We start from the raw sequence: 27818 nt of genomic DNA, 5'->3' as shown, positions 1-27818 counted from the left end.
GTCTTTGCAGCAGAGCACCCTGCTGCTGCAAAGACTGTGGCTGTTCAACCTCCCGGCACGTTCCAGCAGCTCGGAGGAATATGGGAACAGGTATCTGTATAAACAGCTTGTTAAGTAAACAGATCTGCAGTTCAACAGCTGCTATTGTCAGACTGGCGACCAGAGAATAATGAAAAATGTGCAATATGCTGGAATACACACACGGCTATACAAACATGCACAAACACACACACACCTGAACAGCAGCACATACAAATACTCTGCATCCCATTTTTCCACTCTTTATCTTACTCACTCTCTCTCTCTCACACACACACACACACACACACACACACACACACACACAGTTTCTGAGCAGATGCTGGCTGACAGGTTTGAATTCAGATTGGTGAAAGGGTGAGTCAACACCCTCCACTCTTGTCAACAGCAGTGAATCTTCTCACCTTAACATCACCTTCCGTCTGTGTGTGTGTGTGTGTGTGTGTGTGTGTGTGTGTGTGTTGGATACAGACAACAGAAAATGTAATCTAGTGGTGAGGGAAAACAATATTCAGTCTGATAAACACAAACATGTACTGTATGTTCAGGCTGTGCAGATGTAGTATTGCACATAGTTTGTCCCCCACCCTTTTCAGTATAGAACAGAAGATAATAGAATAGAAAAAGGTAGCTAGATAGAATAGCATGACAATAAAATTATATAAAATAAATACAATAGAATAGAGTAGTATAAGATTAGAATAAAATACAGTACAATACAATAGAAGACACATTACAATATGGTAGAATAGAATAGCATAGAATAGAACAGACATAAATACACAGCCACCAAAATGAATAAAAGGAAAGAGGAAGAAGAGAGGAAGGAAGAGGAGAGGGAAAAGAGACAGTCGTTCACCATCTTTCTGGCTCCCTGTAGGCGAGAGGCATCACCTCTCATCCTAATTACTCTTCAAGCACTGACCCCGTATCAGCTCTCATGTTCCACATCCATTTAAACCTCCAACCAGTAAAAACTGACCCTGCATCAGCTAAAAGTCGAGGTGTAAAAGTAGAAGTTCCTCTCAATCTTCTCAAAACTCTATTATTTTCAAGTGGAGCTTGACACTTTGTGTCCCAAAGCTTTGTCAGCAGTAAATCTGGACCACGATTTGCATCTCTCCCCCTTCCACTGGTGCTTGTGGATGATTGATGACTCATCCACAGCGACTAATAAGAACACTGTCCAGGGCATATATATTTCATAACTAAGCAACCTTTTGTATAACAGCAAATGTTGTGAATCAGTGAATCAGTGGCTCAGTTAACGACCAAGTGTTGTTTTAATGCTGGTGATCACAATACACATCACACCACACCACTGTAAAGGTTGTCAGGTGACGTAGGCGTAGGGTTTGTACGAATGACCGCTAAAATATGTCTCTATTATTAACCACTGGATCATTTATAATATTATTTATCTTACAGTTATGTAACAGCTTTGATTTATATCATATAAACTTAAATAGACATGTCATTACATTTGGCAGGTAGTAATTAAAACATCATTATCAGGTCTGGATATGTAACATAAAAGCTGCAGTAGTCTCACTGGCTATACCAGTGTAAGAAAAATGTGACCATCGATCATGATTTTAACGTGTGAATGTGATTAGAATTACCTTTTTAAACACAGTTAGCAATCCTTAACATGTTTTGTTGTCATGTTTCTGAGTTGTGTGGAAGTGTGGGTATAGCTCTGTGGAAAAGCAGCTTTTCCTCAATGGACCATCTGATTAATGTCTGGGTTTAAGTTTTACTTGTCTCCTGCTTTTAGCCCCATTTGAATGGGGACAAATTGTAAGGTCAGCTTAAGCATATGGGACGCACAAAGAACGTGCAAAAATAAGCAAAATGCATAAAATATCTTGCTCTCTCATTTTTCTCTCTCCTGCATTTTCTTATACTGTCTCCCTATTTGTCCTGTTTTTCCTTTCTTCCTGCCGTCTCTTTCTTCCTCTTTCTTTCGCTCTCTAAACCCCCCTCTCCTGCATCAGAAACTCATTTATCAAAGCCGACAGTGGCTTTTGGCATCTTGCAATTCCTGCTGCACCTCCACCATCTTTCAACATATACAGATTTTCAAAGCCTGATTTAAAACAGAAAGACAATGGTGAGTTCATCAGCAGCATGTGTTTTGTGCCAATTATCAATATATTTAAATTTCCCCATAATGTCCTTAAGACTCGGTTTATTTTTTTCTTTTTACTGTGGAACTGCCAGGGCAAATAGATAATGCTGGGTCACTGAATTAACTTCTCTTTGATTCCTATAAAACTCTCGCTCTCCCCAATGAAAAAAAACGTTGAACTAAGGTCAGCGGATGTGTATATTAGACCCTGTGAGTTATAACACAGAGATCGATACTCCAAGTTCATTAGATTCAGACTACATCGATGAAACAATGAACTAAAATTACACAAATGTCCACGTCTTACAATTACTGAGTTTGTCATTGTGTGTGTGTCCTTGTGCAGTCTCAGTTTTCACTAAGTCAAAACAACAAACATACTGCTAATTACCTCGATCACAGCTTTGTAAAACCTTGAAATTTTTTGGAAAGAGAAGCCATTTTTTTCTGGTCCCCACCTCTTCAAAGGCCTGAGGTCTGAGGGTTGAAGGGGCTTTTTTTTCTGCCACCAAACATGGGGTCTTGCCAGGAGCGGGTGGTGGTTATTATCACTTGACAAGAGCTTCGGCCGTTGTTGCGTTTACAAGACCAGAGGTCATGATACGCCCTCTGAACAACGCCACACGTTCAGGGCAGATTGGAGGCTAGAGTGAGTCGCTATTGGAAAGTGACGCGACGGGCTTGGGGCTAGCTGGTTAGCGTGCTAACTTCAGGTGAAGAAGAGGCGAGAGAGATAAGAGTTAGCATTGTCATGGCTTTCCACCGCTGGAGACAAGTCATGGTGAGTAAAGGAATGAAGTTTCATGTTGAACAGAACAGTTGTTAATGCTAACGCTGTTTTTTTTTTCACCTCTCAAGAAATTTGTCAGTGAATGTTCATATCTAACATCCAGATGTTACGATGTGGCGCATTGATCAGAAAGGCGTCTTTGTTTTTTAACTATGGGAAATAACGTGCCAGTATTTACTCTAATAACCACTACTGGTGCTTGTGGTCACCTCACAGTAATTTAAACTGTCAGAGCCTTTTGGATGAACAGCAAAACATCTTCGATCAAAACTCTAATCTGGTGATTTGCATTCAGCTGCAGACAGAAGTTTTTCTCTCCCAACTTTCACCCACTCTGAGGCAAGAGACAAAGGCAGAGTCCAACAAAAGCTAATAGCTCAAGGTGAAACTCTGCAACACTGTGATTTAGTTTTAGTTAAAAGAACAAATCCCACCAGGAGGCTCTACCTGAGGCTGCTCTGTCCTCAGTGTGCTGACTAGCAGTGCTGCCACTGTGTTGCATTTCCTCTCCAGTGGGCTCATAAAAATTCCCTTTGACTCTGACAACATGTTTTAAAATGCAAATTAATCAATTATGTCCACTGTGGGTAGATATACTGTTTTCCGTCTGCGTGAATTGCAGTTCTCAGCTCAGGGCTTTTCCCTTCAGACAAAGGTAAAGAGAAGTTTTTTCAGGCAGATTCTCCCTGTAGTTCTTCTTTTACAGACGTGCTACGTCTCAGACAGGAAAAAATGTCAATTTCTCCCAAATAAAACATCTCTAACTTTCTGTCGCTGTCTTTTTAATCTTTGCTTCATCTCTTCTTCCCTGCAAAATATATGTTTTTACCATCTTGATAAATAAGTAAATGTGTGGACTCGTTGCCTGCTGTTAAGCAATACTGACAGAAAAACCATGTTCTTGGCCTGGTGCCTCCATATACTGAGAACAGGAAATATCCCCGCTCTCCTCCCTGCTGCTCCCAGACTCGCGTTACATCAGGGCACCATGCAAACCCCGTCTCTCCTCACAGTTCATCTATCATGATGAAACACTGCAGGGGGATGATGACTATATTCACACATCCCTGCATTCATCTCAGGTCCAGATCGTTATAAAGGAGGGAAGATTGCCTTTTGAATAGATCCCCTTTGTGGTCTGGTGTTTTATTCAGTTTTAGATGATATATATTGATTCCTGGAGGTGAAACAGTATATTCTCCTTTTCCCTTTCACAATGAGGTCAAAGGTCAGGGTCAGCCACAAAACAATAGCCTCAGAACTGAGACTATCTTCAGCAGGGTGGATATCAAAACAGGGATATTTTTAGATATAGGTAGCGGCTTGAACACCGCAGCTATGGTTTATTCTCTCAACATTTAACCCACTTTACTCATGAACCCCACTGCTCGTCACTTCTGTCCCTTCCCCTCCCTGAATGGAATGACTTTGCTGATGAAGAGACACATGTTGGAAGTTTTATTTTGAAATCTGTCTTTCACTCCTTCCGCCATCTGTCCACAAACCCTGAAAAGCTTCAGTTCAGTTCGCACTCTTCAGCTGCGTGGCTCCTTTACAGTTTCGTGTAATAAGGCAGTCACACAGATTTACAGACATATATGACCCAACAGCTCAAAATGGAAAATGCAGTGCACGTGTTCAGTGGGAAGAGCCACACCGGCGCCACAGCATAGTCATTTTGTCTGGGCTGGCGATTTTGAGACATTACAGTTTCATTTCCTGTAGTTGTAGAAAACAATCATAATACTTTAACGACTGGCCTCCCTGCCGCCAGTAAGACCTACAGCCCTCATAATAAACCGAACCAATATAATACTGGATCCTCAAAACATTAATGACAGATAAGCCAGTAAAACAGCATGCTGAAGCATTTACATTGAGGCTTCAGAAATGATTCACACTGCTTCATCTCCTCACTTACATCTACAGCACTTTGTGCTGTAGTTGTAATTCTAGATGGATGAAACTGTCCTTTTCGCCCACTTAATAACACTCAATAACCCACAACAACAAGGTGAAAATATGTTCATAAATTTTTGCAATTTCATTAAAAATTCGCAGCTGAAAGCTCTCGTTCTCTCTCTCGCTTATCATGTTATGCTCGTTTCTGTCTGAAATAATAAAGTGTAAAGAGTGGAAGGGGACAACTGGTGTGAACTCTCAGCAGCACCACAAACCTTGATCTTTGCTCTTACCTTTCTGTAGACAATCATGTTGGGGGAGTCGTCGTCCGGGTCAACACTGCTCATGGACCTCATGGACAGCAGAGGTCGGGTCGAGGCCGTCTGGATGCTCTCCTTTGGTTCTTCGGGCCCTTCGTTGGGCTCTGTCGCCTCCACAGGACTCGGCTGCCCCTCCTTCTCCTCCTGCTGCTGCTGCTGCTGCTGCTGCTGCTGCTGCTGCTGCTGCTGCTGAGGCGCCTCAGCCATCATTACCGTCTCTCCTTGGGTCTTTACCTCGTGCGTTGAGTTATCCACTCTTCTTTATCTGCGTCAGACTCTCTCTTCCTCCTCCTTTATGTCCTCCGGCGCTCTCTCTTCAGTGTCTAGGAGCTGCTGTAGGGAGAGAGAGAGATGAATTAGACAGCACAACTCACCGCTGGGCCTCAGTCTCCCAAGTCTCTCTTCTTTTCTTGTCTTCTGTCAGCAGGCACAGGATGGATGAAATAAAGGCGTCATAAATTCTCCTAGTTTCCTCTGTTATCTCTTCTCTGCAATTCCTCCTGGTCCACTGTCACATGAGATTGAACTTACAGGAGAATAGAAGACATCAAGTTTAAAATTTTGCTCTTTTTTTTTGTCCCTGTGGCATTTTTTCTTTTAGTCACTCGTCTCAAGAATTTATGGGATGCTGTATTTCCTGTCAAACAACACACAGTAAAACCATTACAAGCTTATTTTGCCAATGTAGAGAGTGATGTCATGTCTCGCAAACACTTGTGTTGCAAAGAGAAAATATGACTCAGTGTCTCACAATTTATGATACTGGTTTCCAAATCTTTTACATATTATTTCTAGTCTTATTTTCAAACAAATTTCTACTCAGTCATCTAATCTTAATCCTTCCTAACATCTCACAAGCATGAGCCATTGCATAAGTTAGGTAAATACCTCCTAACTTTGATTCGTTGTAGTATTGTCATACAAGGTATATTTAAAGACTTTAAGACTTTAATCTATTTTTTGTTTGTTTATTTAAGCCATGACATATTTTACCAGTGTGGAGTTGTTTTATTTTATTTAGACAGAGTACAGTACAGTAATCACTTAGCTCTCTATTGTTATGGGAATATAATTCAACAGATATTAGTATGTAAAAATAAGCAGAAGTCAATAACTCAAAGTCAATATGAAATAGGATATTTACAAAGTAATGGAAATGTACACAGCAAGCAACAATTATTAACCTTTCATTTCACTTCAGAACCACCATTCACAGAAACACCTACATACAACGTACATACAGTCAGCTGTTTTTGACGGTCTGACTGCCGTCAAAATATTGACGCCTGAGGACAGATGAGGTGAGAAGAAGAAGAAGAGTGAAGGTGGAGAGGGGAGACAACAGGAGAGGAGAAAGAAATAAAGAAGAAGAGAAAACACAGAGGTCTCTAAGAGGAAAAACTAAGTTGAAAAAAATGTCCATCCAAACAAGTTTGATCCTCCCTCTGACTCTAGTCTCTACCTCCTACTTCTCTGCGTCTTTCTCCTTGTCAGAAAGGAGCAACATCACTGTCCCAGTCGATTGCATCGCAGCCATAACTGGGACCAAGTCTCTTTCCATTTAGCCCAGACTAAATGGAAGATGACGCTGCCTTTTACTTTTTCCATCACAACATGAGAAAGTAGGTTTTCTCACTGGCTGAGGATGAAACCATGACTGTGCAAAATCAGGTTTTATTGGAAAAATTTGCACTGGAAATCTGAGGGAAAACCCAATTTTTTACTTGATTAAAATGAAATAGAGCAGCTCCCAACCTTGATTGCAAACTTCACAAAGAAAATGTTCATTTTTATCCTGTATTGTAAAAGATTGCAGTTTGCAAAGGTTTCTTTCTGTTGTACTTCAACAAACACTTACAAAATATAATCCACTGGAATTTGACACCTTGTGTGCTTAAATGTAAAATCAATTAAAAATCTGTTTCATTTTATTCCACCTTAAATGATTTATCATTGCTGTCTCACAAGGATTCAAGTTTTCTAGAAATCTGCTGCATCACAGGAAACACAGTATTTAAAGATCTATGGGTTTTGTGGTACAACTGTGATGAAAACTCAACTGAAGTAATGTTGGTTCAATTTCTGATCGCACCTTTGTGATTAAATTGCCAGTGAAATTGTCCTCCCTAGCCTCTGCAATAGAGCCTGCCCTCTTGTTTCCAGGCAGGAAATAAATAAAGTGAACACTTTATAAAGATCCAGGTACTCACAATGAGATGTCAAGCTGCAAAGAAGCCAAAAGAACCAAATGTGGAGAAAAAGGGGGATTTCCTCACTTAGGTCCACTGCAAGCTCCAAGATAAAGACTCATCAGGCAAATGTTTGACAAGAGGAAGCCCAGAGCTTTTAATGACATCAAATAGAGCACACCTGTGCTGTGTCATGCAAGTACACGTGGGTAATGCAGTTCAAAACTGCAGCTCAAATGCACACTCTACAGGTATCACAAAAACTGAAGACAAATCAACACAAAAAAAACAGTCAGGAAACTTAAAAGGATCACAACCCAACTTTAAAGTTATTATTAAGTAAAATGAAATCCTCAAATACACCAGTAAAACATGCAGCTCATATCAAAATTCACATGTGTATGTATGTATAAAGCTCTCTTTTACTTTTAGTATTTTCGGTAATTGCACATGCTCAGTACTGTAGACAGATTAACTTTCTTTAGGCTTCAGAGCAAAGATTAGCTGTGTAAACTGATTAAATAAATAATGAGGCCTGCCTTCAGGACAAGGCCCTGAGATCAGGTAATAAAACAGAACCCATGTGAGGGCCCTTATCATGTCAGGCAATTGCTGCACAGTTGGACCAAAAATCACAGTAGAACCAAAAAGGGGAGGTTCTGGTAGATGGATTTTATTCTGACAGAACCAGGCTAGCTCTTTCTCCGGTCTTTATGCTAAGCTAAGTAAATGGTTCCTTCCCTCCTATTCCTCTACATATAGGAGCTGAAATTGGTCAATGGTTAGCTTAGCTTAGCATGAAGACTGGAAACAGAAGGAAACAGCTAGCCAAGTTCATGAGACCACCCCCAGCATCAGCAGCAGCTCTAAGCTTACCAATGAAAAAGTTGTACCTCATTTATTGAATTAAACAATAATCAAAAGATTTTAGAAGCAGTTACAAGTTGCTGGTTTCCCACTTACTCTGAGAAAGAAAGTGAATACTGAGTTATTCCTTTAAGTTGTGTGAGGTTTCCTCCATATTAACCTTGTCACAGTTATTCAACAAGACACTGTTATTATTAAAGTCAACAGCTAGTGCACATAGCAAAATCAATACTGGACTTCTGTATGGCTGCACACACAATGTGTTCCAGTTTTCTGTAGATACTAACTTCTAATGCTGGTTGGCTGTCACTTGGTTCTCTGTGGATGCAGAGATGATTGTGTGTTAGTGTGTGTGTGTGTCTTTGCTATTAGCACAGGCATTTAGCTCCCTGTCAACCAGCTCTTCGGATCAATTCGCTCATCAGCCAGCTGTTTGTGTGTCTCTGAGCTGCCATGTGAACATACAAACCCAGTGTGAACGCCTGAGCCTCAGAGAGCTGCGGCGTGTGAAGAAAGGACGCTCGGCACGTGTTTGAAAAAATCCAAACGGGACAAGAATTCAGTGCATTTCAAAATCAATTGCTCTCAAGGCATACCATCTGTTTGACAGGTATATCAAACCTGCAGCTCACACTGCATAGAAATGCCTGATTTGTTTCTAAATGACGCTTATGTTGCACAGTGCCATTGCTCCATGGCTCGTAACACATGCAGCCCTGCTGGCCTCGGATCAAGACCTCCAACATTCGCTCTGACCCCTGATTTTACATATAAATGCGTGCGTATGCTCGTCTGATCAGCCCAGATCACACAGCGATTCAGAGGGCCGTCTCACCCTCGCTGTTTCACATTCTGCTGTCGTCCTCATTGCTATAGAGAGGCTGTGGCGTCAGGCGTGGTCATCTTAAGGGAAAAATACAACACACGTTCCATTTAATACCTCATCTTTTAATCCAAACTGATGGATGTGAGGATGGAGAAGAGTTCAATCCTCCACGTGTTTACAGTTGTAGTGGAGGCAGCACCTGCAAACAGTCTGTAGAATATAAAACTAAAATGATTCCTCATAATGACTGACTTCTATCCCTTCATGTTCAAGTCTTAGTATGTTTCACAGGACAGTCAGTCCTGTTCTACCCTGTTCCACCACACCTGGGGGCAGCTGCATCCAACAAATTATCAAAATAAACAATCTGGGAGTTACACCGACGTTATGCTTGATCAGATGATCTTCCGTATGATCCATATGATCTGCTTAATTTCAAGCATACTACTTAAATCAATTCTCTGTTCCACTGTAGCTTTCTCAAGAAAGCTGACCTCCTAAAGGCAGTTTAGAAAGAGTGTTTTCCACTTTACAACAAACATTTTTGGTGTGATTTACTGTCTCCTGAGTGGCAGTGAGTGGGAACCGAGTCCAGAGGAAAGTGAAATCTTTCACCTTTATGGTCTCCTTCATGTCCTTTGGTGTAAATCATCACTGACTGTGTGGGTTGGTAAATATGTGCAGTTTACTGACATCACACAATAGGATTTGGTGATCCTATGATTCTTCTCAGGAATAATCCACCACACACACAGCTTGTCAAGAAAGTCAATTGCTGACTAAAAGAAAAACACGACACTTATTTGTATGAGTTCACCTGAGTAAACTTAGAGCTGAACCTTTCTAGTGCCAACCGTCTTTCTTCCCACCACATGCTGTGATGACAAGAAGAAGACGCAGAGTGAGACTTCTCGCTGTTTCTAAAGTCTCTGCTATTGTTTCCCCTCTGGACCCTCCGCAGTGCAACACACACCCACATGTTTCTCCGCCGCCCATCTCCTGCGCTCCAGGCGAGACTGGATGAGATGTTTTACACCGTGGGACAGCTGTAATGTAAGGGACACCATCAATTCAGCAGCCAGCCATTTTTAGCACAGGGAGGCATAACGAGGAAGGAATAGCCAAATACAATCCAAAAAACTGTGCGTGTGACACAAATCATCGGGCTCAGATTTTGGTGGGAATGATTAAGGTTTAACTATGTTACATGACTGTGCAAAGAAAAGCTGAATAAGTTTAATCTGTCACATTTATTTTGTGCAAATTAAATCAAGGATAATGTCATTAACTCCACACATAAGGATTTACTGTGCTGCGTGATACTGGACAAACTCCACTCACTACAATAAAATTCCAGGGATGATTACACTGCATGGCCAAAAGCATGTGGTGGCAAAGTACGTGGAGACATCACCTCACACTCAGGTGTTATTGTAGGACATCTCAGTCCAAAACCTGCTGTAACAGCCTGGACTCTTGTGGAAAGGCTTCCCAGATTTTTCTGGGAAGCCTTTCCACAAGTTCTGTGCAGGCCAGCCAAGTTCTTCCAAGAAAAACTGGGAACAACATTTCTTCAAGCGTTCTGCTTTGTGCACGGGGGCTTTCACTCTATTCCTTGTGCACTAAATATCATGTTCCTGCACGCTGGAGCAGTGGGATTTACCTTGTACTGAGGGCTCTGACCCAAAACAGGAAAGACAGGCCCCGTCCAAAAATACAGTAAAGTAAAGCTGAGTTGACCCCACATGTCTGAGTGTAATGTTTAAGTGTAATCAGACAGGACAAGGCAAGACTGCCCATATATTAGACACAACCAGGCCACAGGTTACAGTCCAACCAAACAATCACACTAACTTAGAAAACATCTGGATGTCATGTTTGTTGGCAGGATGAAGCGCAAATCTCCAACATAATGCGAGTTTGGAGAGTTCAGGTTGGATGGATGGTGGTGTTACATGAGTACATGAGAACATACCCCCCTCTCTCTCTCTCTCTCTCTCTCTCTCTCTCCAACAGATGCCTGTGGTCTCTCTATCCTCACAGGACCGCTCCACTCCCCTAACGCACACTGCCAGCAGCTCTGCAGCCTAATTTTGACTCTCTCTGACACACGCACACACACGCACACACACACACACACACACACACATGAACACACTTGTCCACTCGGTCCAGTTGCATGTCCGCTTGCACCAAACACCCATATGAATAGATTCACCGTCCACTGCTGTGCACACCACACCTCTGAGTGTCTCCCACGCACAGGAGACACACACACACACACACACACACACAGACACACACACGCACACACACACAGTGGTTGTGGACGTGCGCTGGTGTCCTTCGAGTGTCACTCCACTAACCAGCTGAGTGTCCGCTCCCTCCAGTCACAGGTGGGATTAACAGCATCTTCCCGGCGCGCACACACACGCACACACACACACACACACACACACACACACACACACACACACACACACACACACACACACACACACGCCGTCCCACCCAGCACCCCACTCCATCACTTTCAGATTAACATCGCAGCGCTGACGGTTAACATCACGGAGCACGTCAAAGTGCACAGCGCAACACACATTCAGTCTTCTTCCATACATCTGCTCCTGGCGAGTACTACTACTTCTCTCTCTCTCTCTCTCTCTCTGTTTCTCTATCTCTGTTTCTCTATCTCCATTCACCCGCTCATCAATCATCCCACCTTCTCCTTCGCACCCACCCTCCATCCTCCTCTCCATCCCTCCTCCTCACCTCAGTGCCGGCTTCCCTGTCGCTTGGAGCTCCGGAGCCAAAAAAGCGGCTTCACCGACCCACCACAGCGCTGCACACTCTCAGAGAGGGGGGGGGGGGGGGAGAGGAAGAGAGAGAGAGAGAGAGAGAGAGAGAGAGGGAGAGGGAAAGAGAGAGAGAGAGGGAGAGAGAGGGAGGGAGAGAGAGAGAGAGAGAGGGAGGGAGAGAGAGAGAGAGAGAGAGAGAGAGAGGTGGGATCAGAAGCAGCTGCTGCTCTCTCTCCCACTAGCATACAGTTGTTCCTGGTCTGACAGAGTGTGTTTCTGGTGTTTCTGGTTTGTTTACCAGGTTTTTGGTTTTTTTTCCTTTTGTCCATCTGATGAATCTGAAAACCCTCCAATCGTGAACCCGCTGCTCAAACAATCAAACCACCATCATCACAGAATGTGTTGCTTTATTTGACCTTCGTGTCTGTGCTCCTTGATAATTATGATGTGTTTCTTGTTGTGTGGATTTTAACACACACAACTCAGACTCTCTTATCTCTTACTTCTCCTAACAAGAGCAGGGCTGACAGAAAATGAGTTAACTCTATCATTACGTCACTTTTTGGTCCTTGCCTCTGGATTTTTTGGGGGTTGAAACCTAATGGTGCTTCTTACTGCGGGTGAGAATAATGATGTATTTCTAAAACCTGGTGTCTGCAGCCCTGAGGCAAACACTGCAGGTGTCTCTGAATTTATTTCCTGCTATCAGGCAGCCTTTGTCAGGGTCACAGTTAATACAGAATTTTAATATGAAAGCTCTAATCCCATCTGCCTGGCATCCAAAAGCTCCCAGGTTCAATTACAGCATAACAAGCTGATTTCAGTGATGGACGGACGGGAGGAAGTCCTGCTCATGCTGTCCTTGTGCATCATGGTGAAAAAAATAATGAACGAGTACTCAGGATTGTGCTACTGTATGTTGTGGTTATTTTGCAGTTGTATGACTGAGGGGCAACAGATGAGCGTGATCTGTCCTTTGCACAACATTTACAACATTTCAAAAGTAGCACAAGCACTTAACCCACTCGTGGCTCCACATGGAAATGGAAGGTTACTGCGAGAACATTTCAGGACGGATTAAAGAGCCGAGGTGAACTTTAACTTTGAGAAAGTTGACCACAGGCAAGAGCTGAGTTTCATTTCTGCATTTAGAGTAAATCTAACAGGTGAATGATTGTTGCCAAGTGTTGCTTTTAGTGTAAGTTCAAGCAGGAATTCACTCTGAGGCTCAACCTCTCGGTTATTATCCAGTGGTGTCACTGAGATGTTTGTTTTCAGACTCTTGGCTGAAAAGGCTCAGCTCCTCAGCTTATTTAGAAGGCTCTATCCCTTTGAATCTAACAAATGAGGTGAAAGCTTCTGCATCCTCACTAACCTGTGCTGATTGAAACCGAAAAACATCCAACACACAAGAATTTTACTCATACAAAACAAAGTGAACTCTTGTACACATTGTTAGCACAAAGTCCCCCCACTCTCCCTGTAAGTCATGTTTTTACTGACCCCCAGTGCTTTAACCTCTCATCTTGCTGCAGTGATGTACAGGTGTAGTCCAGGAGACCGTGACATCACTGCTGGGCGTGGCTACAGGTGCAACAGAGCAAGCTTCTGACCTCATAAACCAGAGAGGCCAGCTAAACACTGCTTTCCAGCCCGGTGTTAATTCATACTTTTGCTTCAGTCACTACTTTCTGTTGCAATTATAATGAAACACAAATACATTCATGAGTTAATTGTCTCAGGAAAACAAAGTTGTTTTCCCACGATAACGAGTTAATTTTTCAATTAGCTCAAGAAATAGAACAATGGTTTTGCTGAGATAACAACATGAACCTGTTATCATTACAAAACAACTCTGTTATCATGAGAAAACTAATTCATGATCCTGTGGCAGCAGGATTAAAACAGAAAAAGCACATTTATGACCCTTTTCAGCTTCCATACTCCTGTAGTTTCAAATGCGTAGAGAGTGGCACTAAAGAACCCACAAGCTTTATAAAATCCGCTGAATAGCAAATGTTCTGTACACTCTTATCCTGGTGCATTAAAGCCATTAAACTCTCCTCAACTCATTTTTTCCTTCCTCTTCAAACCCTCCTTCCCGTTCTTTCTCTCTGTGTAATCTCCCTTAATTTCTGGTCTCAGACACTTGCAGGTCTCACAGCTTTGCGAGAGGAAGCCTCAGGCCCGGCACATATATTCTTAGCTGATGGGCCGAGCACTGAGCCACATCAAGGCCTCTGATGCAATGATGGACTACGAGAGGAAACTGGGTGCTTTACCATGGTCAGGGCCGGTTACACCTCTTTTTTAGAGTTTAGAGTGATCCTGGCAGCAAATTCTCACTGCTGGTGGTGGAGACTAAAAATATTTACTGGCCTAATTCAACCGAACATTAGTGGGACAGAGAGTGAAGTGGCAGCTCGCTTCGAAAGCCAGCTGTGTCTCACTTTTTTTGCCTTCTCACTTTCATCTGCTGTTTAGCGTGGAAATGGAAAAATGGACGTCAATAAGCTCACAAATCAATACATGCACTTACCAGCTAACGGTCGTCATCAGAAACTACATTGATGCTAATGGACCACTCTGGCCTGACAGACTGACACACACACACACACACACATGCACACACATCATCATCATGTCTACTCATGGATGGAAAACTATAGCCTCCACTCTGGACCAACTGAATTATTGAGCAATTATTGAGTGTGTGTTTGCATGCATGTGGTGTGTGTGTGTGTGTGTGTGTGTGTTAGCAATGTGGTTGGGTGGGGGTTGCCCCACATTTATTGCACTTCTATTACTACACATCTCTTAACATGTATTTACAAACGCACACATACACACACATTTGCACATATGCATTGCAAGAGCCCTCACTGAGCTGAACCCAATTCTGGTTCTAAACATAACCCTGAAACCAGGTCTTCTGAGAATCAGCTAAGCGGGGTGGTGGAGTGGACATGTATCTGGGGAGTGGCTCTGTGTGTGAGCACACTTTCCACCAGCTGAGGGCAAAAAGCCGTAGAAAGTAGCTATACTGTATAACCGTATGAAATTGTATAGCATATATAAAATATGTTATATATGTTATAATAACTATTTTGAGAAGGTACTGAAAGAGAAAATACAATACAAGCAAAATTAACATTTTTAAGCCACATATATAACTAATACCCACATTAGAGTGGAGTGTAAAGTGTAGACTCCAACATTTCTACATCCCATTGATTTGTTTAGATATCTGCATGTTCATATGTGGGACTCATTGTTGACCCAGAGCTGCCAGTGAGTAGACGTTGTTAGCCTGGTGTGTTTTTATGCTTTGAAGAACCTGATAAAAAAAAAAAAAAAAAAGTCATCCGTGATATAATTCAGTGCATCGTCACCACTGCCCAGTCTCTATTATAAAGACAGAAATCTGAGATCAGCACTGTGGCTCTGCCTCAGAACAAATCAGCACAGGTTTGACACAGACCTGACTCTCACAAAACCCCCAGCAGAGCCTGAAAACATTTACATGGAGATGAAGACATAGACAAACATTCAAAATTCATACATCCATATTTTCTGCCGCTTATCCAGGTCTGGGTCGTGGTGGCAGCGGGTACACAAAGTGGCCCAAACGCCCTCCTCCTGGATACCTCCTCCAGCTCCTCATAGGGGATCCCAAGGCAATACCAGGCCAGATGGGACATATAATCCCTCAGTGTGTTCTGGATCTGCCTCAGGGAAATCCTTCCAGCTTGGAAAACCTCCACAGGCATCCAGGGGGCATCCTAATCAGACCCCCAAACCACATTAACCGGCTCCTTCCCGTAACACAGGAGCGGTGGTTCTACTTCCAGCTCCTTCCTGATGTCTAATTCTTTTGGACATTACCCAAAGCTTGTGACTTAAAGGTAAATGTCAGTGCAGGGGGAAGTTGGGAAGACTGAGGGAGTCTGCATGTCAGGTGGGTGAACTCAAGGTTGCAAATGAAGAGCTGGCTATGATGAGTTTTGGATGATTTTATCCTCCACTTTGCCACTTTTGCTACCAAATAAAAGCATTTTAGTGGCAATTTGATCAAATAAAAGGCACCTACAGAAAGGACGTGGAATTATTCCTGCATCTTTTTTTTAATTTATTATTCCTGTATCTAAATCACTTTCTCATGAGACAGTCCAAATCCTGTCCAAGAAGTGTGTGTGTGTGTGTGTGTGTGTCAGGAGGACAGTCAACTCTATACACACAGGCTTTACAGACAGTGACACAGACTGGCAGGGATTGTGTAACTCGACGGACCGCCTTAAAAGCACGGGTGGACTCTCAAATGACGGCCAACAACAAAGCTCTGTCTCTGAAGAACAAAACACGTCTACTCTCTGTGTCTCTGCTCCTGAGTGCTCGATAAGAGCTGAGGGCCACAGAGCGGCGCTGCGTGGGCTGCAGGAGTGTGTGGGATAAAAGCAACAAGGGTCCACACAAGACACGACATAATGACAAAGTCAAGAGATGGCCACATGCTGCTGGAAAAGAGAGACGCTTCATTCTTCCTCTTAAGTGATATGGCAGCAGAGATGAAGTGAAGATGCAGCCATGTTCGAATAAAAGTTGAGCTGTTTCATATGAACAGAATAGTATGGAAGCCGAGAGAGGCCATACTCGCAAATATTTGCTCATCCCGTTATCTCGAGATGGGGGAATAATAGAATAATAACAGAATAAATTGTAAAAGGGGGCGACCCGGTAACCGAGTGAGTGCAAGATGCTCTTGGCAGGCAGTCACCGGTTCGACTCCTGACCAGCCCGACTCTTTCCTGCATGTCGTTCCCCTCGCTCTACCCCCTTTCCTGCCAGTCTCCACTGTCCTGTCAAATTATAAAGGCACAAAAATAATAAAATATAAACAGAAAAATATAAAAATAATATAATTAAAAAACCCATTTTCTCCTGATATATCTCATTATCTCGAGATTATGAGATATTAGATATATAGAGCTAGTTAATGTCTTTTAGGCCTGTAACTACATTGTTTTGGTTCATTCTTGCCACTCTCATCCTGCAGCAGAGGGCAGCTGATGAAGCTGAAGGAGAGTGAATACTGAACTTTTATTTAACACATCAACTTGATGAGGCAGTAATATGTGTAATATGTGAGTGTTGTGTTTACAGCTTGTTGTGCTGCCCTCAAGTGCCCAAAAACCATCCTACCAACCTACCAATCATTTGTCAGAAAGTGACATTCAAAAGATTGTTAAGTTCAAAGCTAATAGCTTAATAGGTTTCATGTTGTGAGGTAGAACAAAGTGGCTTCAGAAAGTTATTTGAACTGGTATAAGAAATGATGCTGTTTGTGGGTAAACACTTATTGTGACAGCTTTACTCATGCATGTTTTAATGTTTTAGGAAGATAAGTTAATTCCTTCCAAAGTGATTGAGGAAATTTGACAGAAATACACTTTTCTCACTTCAACTTGACACTTAGCAACTACCATCATCAACAAATCCCTCCAGTGGGGCTTTAATCGCCTGTGCAGCTCCCACATGAAGGTTATCTTTTTTTTTTTTTAATAAAAAAAAAAAAAAAAATCTGGATCTCCCTGAATCTTCGAGAAACTGAACCATGGTCTCCCTTTGAAAAGGTATAAATCTAGCTCTTTGCAAATGAAGGAACAAAAACACAGCAGGCTCCCGCTCCCCCTGATCTCACTTCAGTCTTGGTCCTGTACACTGTACTCTCTCCGTGGCAAATCCTTGAAAGGAACCTCAGGTGATTCAGCCCCCACATTTTCCACCTGTGCCAAAGATGATTAGTCTGTGGCCTCCTCCGCATTACACCTCTCCTCCTCTGTGCCGGCACTGCAGTCGCTGCTGCGCCGGCCTCAAACAGCCCCGAACCTCGCTGCAGGTGGACAGACCGAAACGAGCACAGGTCAGTCCACAGCAGCAGAGGTGACGCACCAACAAGTGTTTATACCTCTCTCAGCTGCCCCATTTGTTTTCTACACAAATTAGTCAGATATATTCATATAACAGATACACTTTTTAAAGCACTGTTCATTTTATTTGGACTGTGAAAGTATTTAGTCCAAGGAAATCTGTGCTTCACAGAGGTGGAGCAAAATTCCCTGCATGTGCTGACAATAAATAAAAGGACAATTATTATCAACGTGGTACAATGTGAACTATGGCAGATTAGAACAGGAGCAACCCTTACTCTGACTCTGCTTTGGTTTAGTCAGGGCTCTGAGTTAAATTCCTGATTAAGGATGTACTGCATAGATACAGGTCCCACAGCTCATTAAGCCCTCTCTTTTTCAGAGGTGATGCTTGTCATTGTTTGGAACCAGCAGAGGGAACACAGATCTTTCTTTGCTCCATAATAAAGAAGTGATGTTGCTTTTCTCACTGCAAAAAAGGGAAATTCAAGCGTGTGATAGTATCTTATTCTACGATGAATAAATCTTTACCTCTTCTCTTCCAAGATGGATCATCTTTCAAAGCATCACTTGCATTTGATTATTAAACAAAAGTATGAGCACTGTGTACATTACAACCTCTCAGGCTCCTTGTGGTTACCTCAGGTGTAAAAAAAAAAAAAAAAAAAGCTGTATTTAAGGCTTGAACATTTAATTTAAGCTGAATTAAAACACAAAAAAGTTGGAGAGCAGTTGGAGTGGATCTAATTCAAGAATGAACTTTCAGTCTCAATTTTTAAAAAAGGAAATCTGAACATCTGAGGAAACCCATTGTTACATTGAAAAATAATCTTGTGTCATGAACCTTTATCTTCAGACTGCATTGCTTATCTCAAGCTTTTTTCTACTTTTACAGTCAGCCAGAGCCCTGGTTTTTATGCTAGTCTCTAATCAGATCTTTCATTTTTGAGTATATTATTTTTGACACCAGCAAATTTCTTCAGATTTAATATTTTGCTAGACAGAGGTGTTTTGCTGTGATGGCCATCAGCTGTACTGGTCCAGGGCTGAAAATAGTTGTAAATATAAAAATCTAATGAATTGTATATGCAGAGTGTTTCAGAAGTGACAAATGTCTGTATTTTTATAGCATAAGAAACCACTTTTATTCTAACAACCTGGGAATCTTGAGTAAGGCAGTGGTCAGAATGAAGTAGTTTAGATCGATACCTTAACATTTAGTTCCAGTACAGAATGACAGAGCTGTTTCTTCCATAACTTTTAGAGGTAGAAATATGAATATTTTGTGCTCTCTAAAAACAGAAAACAGTTGAATTATGTTTGTATGTATCACTGCCTCTCATCTCTCTCAGCAGTGGTGTCCAGCTACTGCATAATGAGTGTACAGGAAAACACAGGTGATGTGGTTTCGGGCTCTGGCTGTGAGAGCAGTTTAAGTGCAATCAGGTGAGTCAGTGTGATATAGGAGAACAATAGGAGCCTGAGGGGGCCACAGTGTAAATCCCAGACCTCGGCCACCTCCTCCTCACTCTCCAGTTGCTCAGTACAAGACAGAATCAGACAGGAAGCTCTGCAGGAGAGAGGGAAGCAAATCTACTTCCCTCGGATTTAAAGTATGAGAGAGACAGTGAGGAAAATGTGACAAAACATGTTGGTGACGGCATCAGATGAAGACGATTAAAAGGGAAATGCATGACAGCGCAGAAACAAACAAGTCAACAGCACCACAAATCGATACAGCATTTATTTATTTCAGAAACTTACTGTGATCACTGCAAATGTCTTTTTCATACCTTTACATTTTACAAAGACAATGGATCTGGGATGTAAACAGTATTTTTAATTCTGCAAAACCTATGGTCCTCTTGAAACTGTGTTGTGCTTTATCTCCAGTCTGATCACATTACTACTTAGTTTGTTCTTCCAGCAGGAGGAAACACACACCACACACACACACACACACACACACACACGTCACAGCAGCTTGAGCTGTGACTCTGAGCTTTGTGTAACCTTCCTCCCCTGATGCAAACACTGACCTCACAAGTTGTGCATGACTGAAAACCTGCATCCCCACAGTACAAGCAACATCCAGCCCCCTCTCGTCTGATCGGTGACGCCTAAAGAAAAAGAGGGTTCACTTGTGTCTTTAGTTTTGTTTTGGGTTTTTTTTTTTTTTTTTTTTTTTTTTGGAAGCAAATAAAGTCAAGCACCTTCCTCTGTTTGTCAGGAACTGCAGTGGCAAGAAAACTATGGAGCAACATCTAGACGGAAGATTGCACAGGAATGGATCAGTTCACCCTTCTTACATCCAAAACCTGTAAACACAATCCTTTACAGAAAACATTGTGCAAAGGATCTCAAAAATAAGATATTACAAAATGCAACATTTGAACATCTGCACATTCACATTTCCCATATCCTTCTCAAAAGCAATGAAAACAAAGCGGAGGAAAGAAAATACACTATTTGCATTGTAAAATAATTTACTCACAACAAAAGGACTGGACTGGTGTGTGTGTGTTTATGTCTTTGTGTAAGGTTGATGGCTGTATCCAACATCCAACCTGATGCACACTTTTAAAGATGCAAGTAAAACATCTGCACTGCACAGTTTTATCATTTGGCCATACTTCATTTGAAATACAAAAAACTAGAGCACTTTCCATGTACAGTAAAATACGAAACATCATCATTTAAGCTTCCACATAGTTCTGGATATCAAACCAGTCTTCACTGCCAACAAGTTACAACCAAAACTTTATGGATCGGGAACATTTCTGCCTATATAACTAAACTTTTGTGAATATTTTAAGAATTTCATATTATTGCGTGACTACTGGACTGTTTTTCATGCCTGGCCAACTTGTGAAACTGTTAAAACAACCAAATCCTCTCAACAAAACTACTGGTAACTAAACCAAACAAGTGCAGTTACCGTCCACGACTACTACCTAGAGATTCTTAAAACAGAACCGACACTTCTACATCCTTTAGTTAAGAGTCCACTCATCCCCCTGCAAAAGTGCAGAGCTGAATGTCAGTTATAGTAAACATCACATTTCTTTAGGCTTGTTGAAATTCTCTTTACATTCAGTCTGGGTGCCGTTTTGTGCTATATGCTGCAGGGTTTTAATTGCATCGATTTAAGATGCAAATTTACTTAAAGAAAAACTGGGAATGCTTTTTCCTCAAAAGGGCTTTGATGGTAGAAGACAGGGAATTAAGGCTTACACCACAACTGTGAACAACAGTTTCAATGTTCATGCTCAAGTTAGTGACCTGAAATAAACTCCAGCACTCATGTTTGACACCTGGCTGAGGAAACAGCTCAGCGGCTTGTAAGTAGCTTTGTGATCTGGGGAAAATGTTCTTCCAATACACTCGTATTACAGCAGCCAGCTGGTCTGAATGATATACTGCATGTAAGTGAATGCAAAGGCGCACATATGCACACGCACAGACACACACACACACACGCGCTTCACACACTCTCATCAAGAGAATGGCTGAAGCCTCGCGGCAGATTCCCCATACAAACATTTATGAGGCTCAATATACAACTGTGTATTTGAGATTGATTAACAATAATAAGTGTTTTGTAGAAGAGAGTGTGTGTGTGTGTGTGTGTGTGTGTGTGTGTGTGTGTGTGTGTGTATTACCAGGTGTGTTTTTTTTCAGGATGAAGAAGAGCCATTCCCTTTTATCTGTTCCCCAGGTGCTGTTTCAAAGGCACATCCCTGCTCTGCCTGGGAGTAAATGACCAAAATAAGTGACTGTAGGCACGACTGGATACACTGATGTACATTCACACAATGACACCACATACACACACACACACACACACACACACACTGCCACTCGTACGGCAGGTACTGTAGCTCCCTCTTATCATGGGCATTTTGATATAGCCATATAAGTCATTTTTGTTGAATTACTTGCTGAAAAGACCCCAACCGAAGACCGAACCTGAGCAAAACTGTTGACGTTTGAATTCAACAAACACACACACACACACACACACACCCCCACACATACAAGTACACCTAAGGTCTGCTCCCTTTATCAAAAATCAACCTTTGATTGTCTCTAAAAGCTGGCTTCTGATTACTCTTCCTGTCCTGTGTGTTTGTGTGGCCTCCCGGCCGATGTCTGACTGATTGCTGAGGAGGCGTTGGAAAAATACAGAGTGACTGGCAGCACATTTAATAATCATGACATTTCCACTGGTCATCACTAGAGGGCACTGTAAGCAACACGACAGCAGGCTTGGGCATCACAAAATACAACATAATACAGAATAAAAAGCATATAGTCAGGCTTTAGCCAGAATTAAGAAAGAAAGCCATTTAAATAATATAGCTAGTGACCTTTTTCTTGAGGAACTCAACACTGAAGTCAGTTGTACTGTACGAATAGAACAACTTATTTATTGGAATTATAATACAAGGAAATAAATTAACCTGGGAAAAAAACCCTTTGCTTTTCCGTCCCACAATGTCTCTGTCATTTGTTATCAGCTGGCTCTCTGTATTCCAGACTGTGGCGTGATGAGTGGAGTCCTCTCTTTCCTTTTTCCTAAAGCGCGATGTTCAGTGGGAAAAGATGGAGGTCCCTGTGCAGCAGAGACTGTCGTCTTACAAGTTCAACCTTTAAAACATCTTTTCCCACATCAAACTTCTTCCCAGAGCAAACTCTCAATTTTTTTGTGAGAGAAATACAGGAGTCCTGACTTCTTCCTATTGCTTTTAAGACACATACAATGGACCAAAGCACTCTGGATATCAGTCTTGTTTTATGGCACCATTTGCCGATGGCTTTTAAATATACTCCTCTGTCAGGTGTTGCGTTTGTGCGGTTTGGTCAGACAGAATCTTGTAATCCAGATCTGACTGAGACAGAGGAGATGAAATGGGAAAAAAAAATGTAGCTGTACAAATCCAGATGTTCCTCCAGTGCACACGCAGATTGACCTGCCTCCGTCTCGGTGGCTGACGGACAAACAGCCGCAATAACCGTTCAGAGGTTTAAGCTTTGAGGAGAGGAATCACAAACTTCTTGACTCTCCATTTACATGTGAAGGAAAAGAAATCCTCTCCTGTGTCCAGGGGTCTTGTGGCTTTAGATTTATGATTTGAGTGTTGGTTTGTGTTACAGCAAACACTCAGTGGCTGGCAGATTTGTTGAGTGTTTGACAATGCGTGGCACTTCAGAGACTTCCACGTACATGTCACCTGGATGTCTCTGCTACCCCTCTGCTGTGGCGGGTCTGATTTGGCACGTAACACTGAAGTCACCTTTCAGAGAAGCTGGGCAACATTTGAAAAGGGTAGCTGAAGGAAAGGAACAATGAGGGAACAAAACAGGCTCAATATCTATTATAAGTTCTCTTATGTCCACTGGGAGAAGATGGCAGGGGGGTGAGATTATTTACATTCACTTCGGGAATAAATGGAAGAGGCAAAGTTGACTTCTTCAGAAAGAGAGGGAGGAGGAGAGCTTTACTCTTTGTTGGCAATTTTGTGAAAGAGGATTTTGGCACAGCAAGATGAGAGGAAGGTCAATTCAGCAACGCTCTCATGGTCCCACAGGAGAGCAGAGGTCAATCCTTCATAAGCTGATAAACGATGCCCATTTTTCTCGAGTCTCATCCTGAGAAGTTTAACAGAGGCTCTGTGGAGACTTGCGACTGACTGGCAATAATACCCCCTGATATTAGAAGCCAATGGAAGATAGTTGGGGTTGGGGTGGGGGTGGGGTTCAGGATCAGGCTAAATGAGTCTAAGAAGAAGTCTCCACTTTTCTTGTGCACAATTTCTTGTCAGTGTCGACCCCCTCCTCTGCGTCTCCGTCCAGACTGTGTGTGCTGATGTATTAAGTTGTGTGCGTGCGTGTGTTGAGTTAAAATGTGCAGGGGTGTGTCAGTTCATGTCGATGGTGTTGAAGACCCACTCCGTGAACTTCTTGAGCTTGGCGGCGGAGGTCTGGGACTCCTCCTGCAGTCTCTGGTTGTCCTCCCACAGCCTTTTGATCTGAGTCTGAAGCCGAACCTTTTCCTCGCGCTCCTGTGAAGGATGGAAAAGGCAACATGAATAAATCAAGCCACTTATTAAGCAGTTAACAAAAATGCATTAAAACAAATGTTTCACTTGAACAAAATAAGGAAAAAAAATTAGCTGAACACAATACTCTCCATATCTAACAATCTCTGTTTGGTGTTTACATAAACAACTCAGGCCTGCAGACAGTGAGTCACAACTACTTAGAACTTAAGGGTTTTGTGGGCAGATTTTTTCAGTTGACATTTCAAATCCGCCAAAAGCACAACAAAAGTAAATCAGGGACATAAATATTGAGGCTCTGGCATTTAGAAGTCTAAGGAAATCTCAGGAAACTGGAGAGAGTTGCTTCATGCCGTCTGTCAGCTCCAAGGTGATTGCCACTGGCTTGAAGAAGGCGAGAGTGAGGCATATTAGTTTTCCCGGTGTCAAATTCATCTACTGCTACTTTAAAAAATAAAATATGTAGACAGCTCATAGCTTTCCAGCGTTTCACAGAAATCTGAAAGTTTAATCAGAAATTGCATAAGAAATAAATCCTAACCAGATTGCAGCAATTTTGTGGGTGAAAACTCTTCGCTGAGTAGAGGTCAGACTTGTTTACTCTGTGGCTGCGAAGTCTGCAACTGGCTGTTAAAAACAATTCAAACGTTTAAAAGGAACAGCAGATGACCTTTTAGCTTCCAGTCCTGTCAGCTAAGAACGAGGTGACAGAGCTACTGTACATAACCACCACAACTGGACCAATTACCAACAGTCGTGCTGAGTTTGGTGTCAATGTGGATCTATCCAGGCGGGGGTCGCCAGTAGAAGCCAGAGTTGTTATAGTGGTGTGGGGAATGTTTTCTGGCTAAATGTGGTACCAGCTGAACATCACCTTGATGATCCTTCTGGCTGGATGTTAGGCCACATTCATCCCCTAAATTTGCCTAAAAGGGAGACTTAGGTGGGAGTAGCATGGCTGTGGTGTCATAAAATATGCAAGAATTGCTGACTGGAGATTTAGCCTGGATCCCTGAAAGTTGTTTTTGCCTGGGAACACAGTGGAAGTAACTGAAATGTAGACACAAACTAGACAAGAGTGTATGAGTGGATGGGAAACCCTTTGAGTCCATTTGTTGAAATGATTCTTATAAGAACACAAGAGCAAAGTTAATCTGTTCCTCTGCTTCCAGGTGATTTGAAGCAGAAAACAATAGGTAGAGCGACTGCAGTGAAATCTGAGTCAACGATAACCAGCAGAGCGGAACCACACAACAGAGGCAGCACCTGGCTGCTGACTGTGTTTTCTATTGAAGACACAGTGTTTATTTACACCCCCTGCTCCCTGTTCCACTGTATGCAAATCAACCAAAGCTTTTTTTTTTAATTACTCATCTGCCCTTGAATAGAAAAGGGGAGAAAGAAATTAATCTTTCAGCACAACATACTGTAGAGTAGAAGTGGTACAGCATCTGTGCAGACACATGTTCTTATTCATGGAAATGAACTGAACTCTGTGCCAACATGTGTGAGTGTGTACTGCACGTGTCTACAGAATGTATGTGTGTTACGTTTGTGTTTTCTCTCCCACCTTCTTCAGGTCCTCCTGGAGCATCTTCACCATGGCCTCCAGTTTAGTCACCTTCCTCTCCAGCCCTATGTGACCCTCACTGTGGAAAGCACAGAAACAAAGACCTTTAATAACCCATAAAACACTCGGTATTAGAGAGTTGATCATTACATTAAATTATGTTTAATCAGGGCTTTGACATCATCTACACTAAGTGACCCTAAAAGACATGAGCATGTGGCATCAATAAAAATAAAACATTACTAAGATGTGACTCACTGAATTAATTTCAACCGTGTTATTTTTAGCATTAGCTAACGATGATTAACTTTACAATTACATTGGCAGCAGGCTCAGTTTTAATGTCTGCAGATTGGCTGCAAAGTCAACAAGCTGAAGCCAAGTAATGTGCTTCTGGTGTATTTCTTCTTTCTCTCTGCATCACTGCTATGATGTATGTGGATGTTACCTAGATGATGGCCGAGACAGTGGAACAGGCTGCAGCTCTATGTGAGGCTGCTGTGGACTGGAGGCCCCGCTGCTTCGGTGGTTTGAATCCCCAAACACAAAACTTCTCTGAACTGGACGGAAAGAGACGTGGACAAAGGTAAAAACATGAAAAAGTTAAAAACATAAAGCTGGAGATTGAAGATAGATCCAGAATTTAAAAGAAAAATAAATTAAAAAATACAGGAAAACTCAAGTAAATCTATACATAGTGCAACATACAAACAAATTAACAAAGTCTATATTATAATAAGCGTTTAGGCCAGTTTTATGTTATGTTTACCTTTATTTCATGGTCATACAGAATTTCTGCCAATTAAAGTCAAGTGCTTTTTTGGTGCAAAGAAAAATAAGAAAAGGAGAAATAATTAGTGATTAATACCATAGTGTGTGTTTCTCTCACTCTCAAATGTACTGGCCACATCCACCAAGTGTGTCCACTCTAGAGGGCTGTCCCTGTCTGAGGAAGGGAGGGGCATCAGCTCCTGAGGGAGGGGTCCACGGTGACGCTCCACCAAATCCACCAGTGATGTGTCAGATGCCGAAAGGTCACCTATAAACAGAAGTTCATTAAGATGTGGAAAGAACTGGATGTAAAATTTATTTTGTTTCTATTGCCTTTATGTGTCTCCAATCAAAAGGGGGCAGCAGATGCACATCTGGAGCTTGAGCAAAATCACATCTATTATTAATTATCTATTATTAATCTTCACTTCACTGCACTGATTTCACTCCAAATTCACTTCAGGTCATATAACATGAAGAACTATGATTACAGAATATAGCATTTTACAAACAGACAAAAGCACCCAGAGCATCTTTTCCTTTAGGGACAACAGTGAAAGTGCAAATCCAACCATGAAAAGACGTGTGGAGAGCTGTGGAGAAAATAATTTGGGGTGTAGCTGAGTTACATCTCAACCATACCTAAATTTCTGTATATTTACTTTACAATTAAATTTTTTTTATCTTACACCTCTATGCCATCCTCCAGTTTCTTACCATGGAGTTTTACACCTAGCTTATAGGAGGGCCGTCGCAGGGGCACTCCACGGGTGGTGGGTGAGCGTGGGAGGGTGGAGCAGCTGAAGAGAACGTCAGTGGCGAGTGCCGGTTCAGCTACCGTGTCGCTCAGAGAGGGAAGGCGCTGTCCACGATAGATGCTCTCATCTGACAGAGTACGATGGAGTGAGCGGCGGCGACTGAGAGGCTGGCCTGGTGGTGATTTCTGGCCGTGCTGCACAGGAATTGTGGGTGGAAGTGATAAGGAAGTGTTATTGTAATATTACTAAAGCACAAAATCTGAAACCATGCATGACATGAGCGAACAACTGCAGGAGTATAGTGCTAGTGCTAGGATACATCTAGATAGTGGTTAAAAATAGATGTTGTCATTTATTTCTTCATTGTTTACTTTGATGTCTGCTTACACAACTTACACCAGTAACACAACTTACACCTCTATCGAGCAAGATTTAAATAGTAGGAGTATTTCTTAACATTTTACTGGAGTATAATAGCTGCAGAAACCTTGTTAGCAGCTGTTAACTGTCAAATAATTTTTCTAGAATATGTCTCCATTAAAAGTTTGTCTGTGTTATATGTTTGCAGAAGCACCTTTTCCTTATGTCTGCGAGGTGGTGGGGGGCTGTCTGGGGCACTGTGCCTCTTCACGTCTTCCTCCATAGTAGATTTAGCATGAGGCTGGGGCGAGTGCATATCACGTAGAGAGGGCCTCGCTGCAGGGGTCGGAACGTCCACTCCACTCTCTCCTGGAGACTTCCTAAACACACACACACAGCCAGAAGATCAAATAATGACAATCATGAGATAAATTATGCATGTTAATATACTGTCCATATAATGATATAAAAACAGGGATATTCAGCTTCAACAGTAGAGTTTTTCGCT

At 42.2% G+C, this 27818-nt stretch overlaps 2 protein-coding genes across 7 annotated transcripts in view; both read right to left on the bottom strand.

Annotated features, from left to right (window-relative positions):
* rgs6 (regulator of G protein signaling 6) overlaps positions 1-11926 on the bottom strand; it is an 82923-nt gene extending 70997 nt beyond the window's left edge. The window contains exons 1-2 of one of the 3 annotated variants that reach the window (XM_071467463.1): positions 11837-11926; positions 5156-5515 (exon numbers count right to left, since the gene is read on the bottom strand). In XM_071467463.1, the coding sequence (XP_071323564.1) occupies positions 5156-5392 (237 nt within the window). In that variant the 5' untranslated portion in view covers positions 5393-5515; positions 11837-11926. Of the gene's footprint in view, positions 1-5155; positions 5516-7392; positions 7532-11836 lie in introns of those variants that run through there. The other 2 variants (XM_071467461.1, XM_071467462.1) reach the window with 2 other exon arrangements.
* Positions 11927-19520: 7594 nt separating this feature from the next.
* The window catches only part of sipa1l1 (signal-induced proliferation-associated 1 like 1), a 75173-nt gene continuing 66875 nt past the window's right edge, over positions 19521-27818 (bottom strand). For 3 of the 4 annotated variants that reach the window (XM_071467415.1, XM_071467414.1, XM_071467413.1), the window contains exons 21-26: positions 27525-27690; positions 26910-27144; positions 26290-26460; positions 25870-25981; positions 25422-25500; positions 19521-23854 (exon numbers count right to left, since the gene is read on the bottom strand). In XM_071467415.1, the coding sequence (XP_071323516.1) occupies positions 23711-23854; positions 25422-25500; positions 25870-25981; positions 26290-26460; positions 26910-27144; positions 27525-27690 (907 nt within the window). In that variant the 3' untranslated portion in view covers positions 19521-23710. The remainder of the gene's footprint in view (positions 23855-25421; positions 25501-25869; positions 25982-26289; positions 26461-26909; positions 27145-27524; positions 27691-27818) is intronic. The other variant, XM_071467416.1, reaches the window with a different exon arrangement.

Source organism: Trachinotus anak, unplaced genomic scaffold, assembly GCF_046630095.1.
Source record: "Trachinotus anak isolate AG129_WGS33_773 ecotype Australia unplaced genomic scaffold, CSIRO_AGI_Tana_v1 ptg000031l, whole genome shotgun sequence".
Taxonomy (NCBI): Eukaryota; Metazoa; Chordata; class Actinopteri; order Carangiformes; family Carangidae; genus Trachinotus; species Trachinotus anak.
Note: the sequence above shows the minus strand (reverse complement) of the source record. Positions and strands in the feature narration are given on the sequence as shown.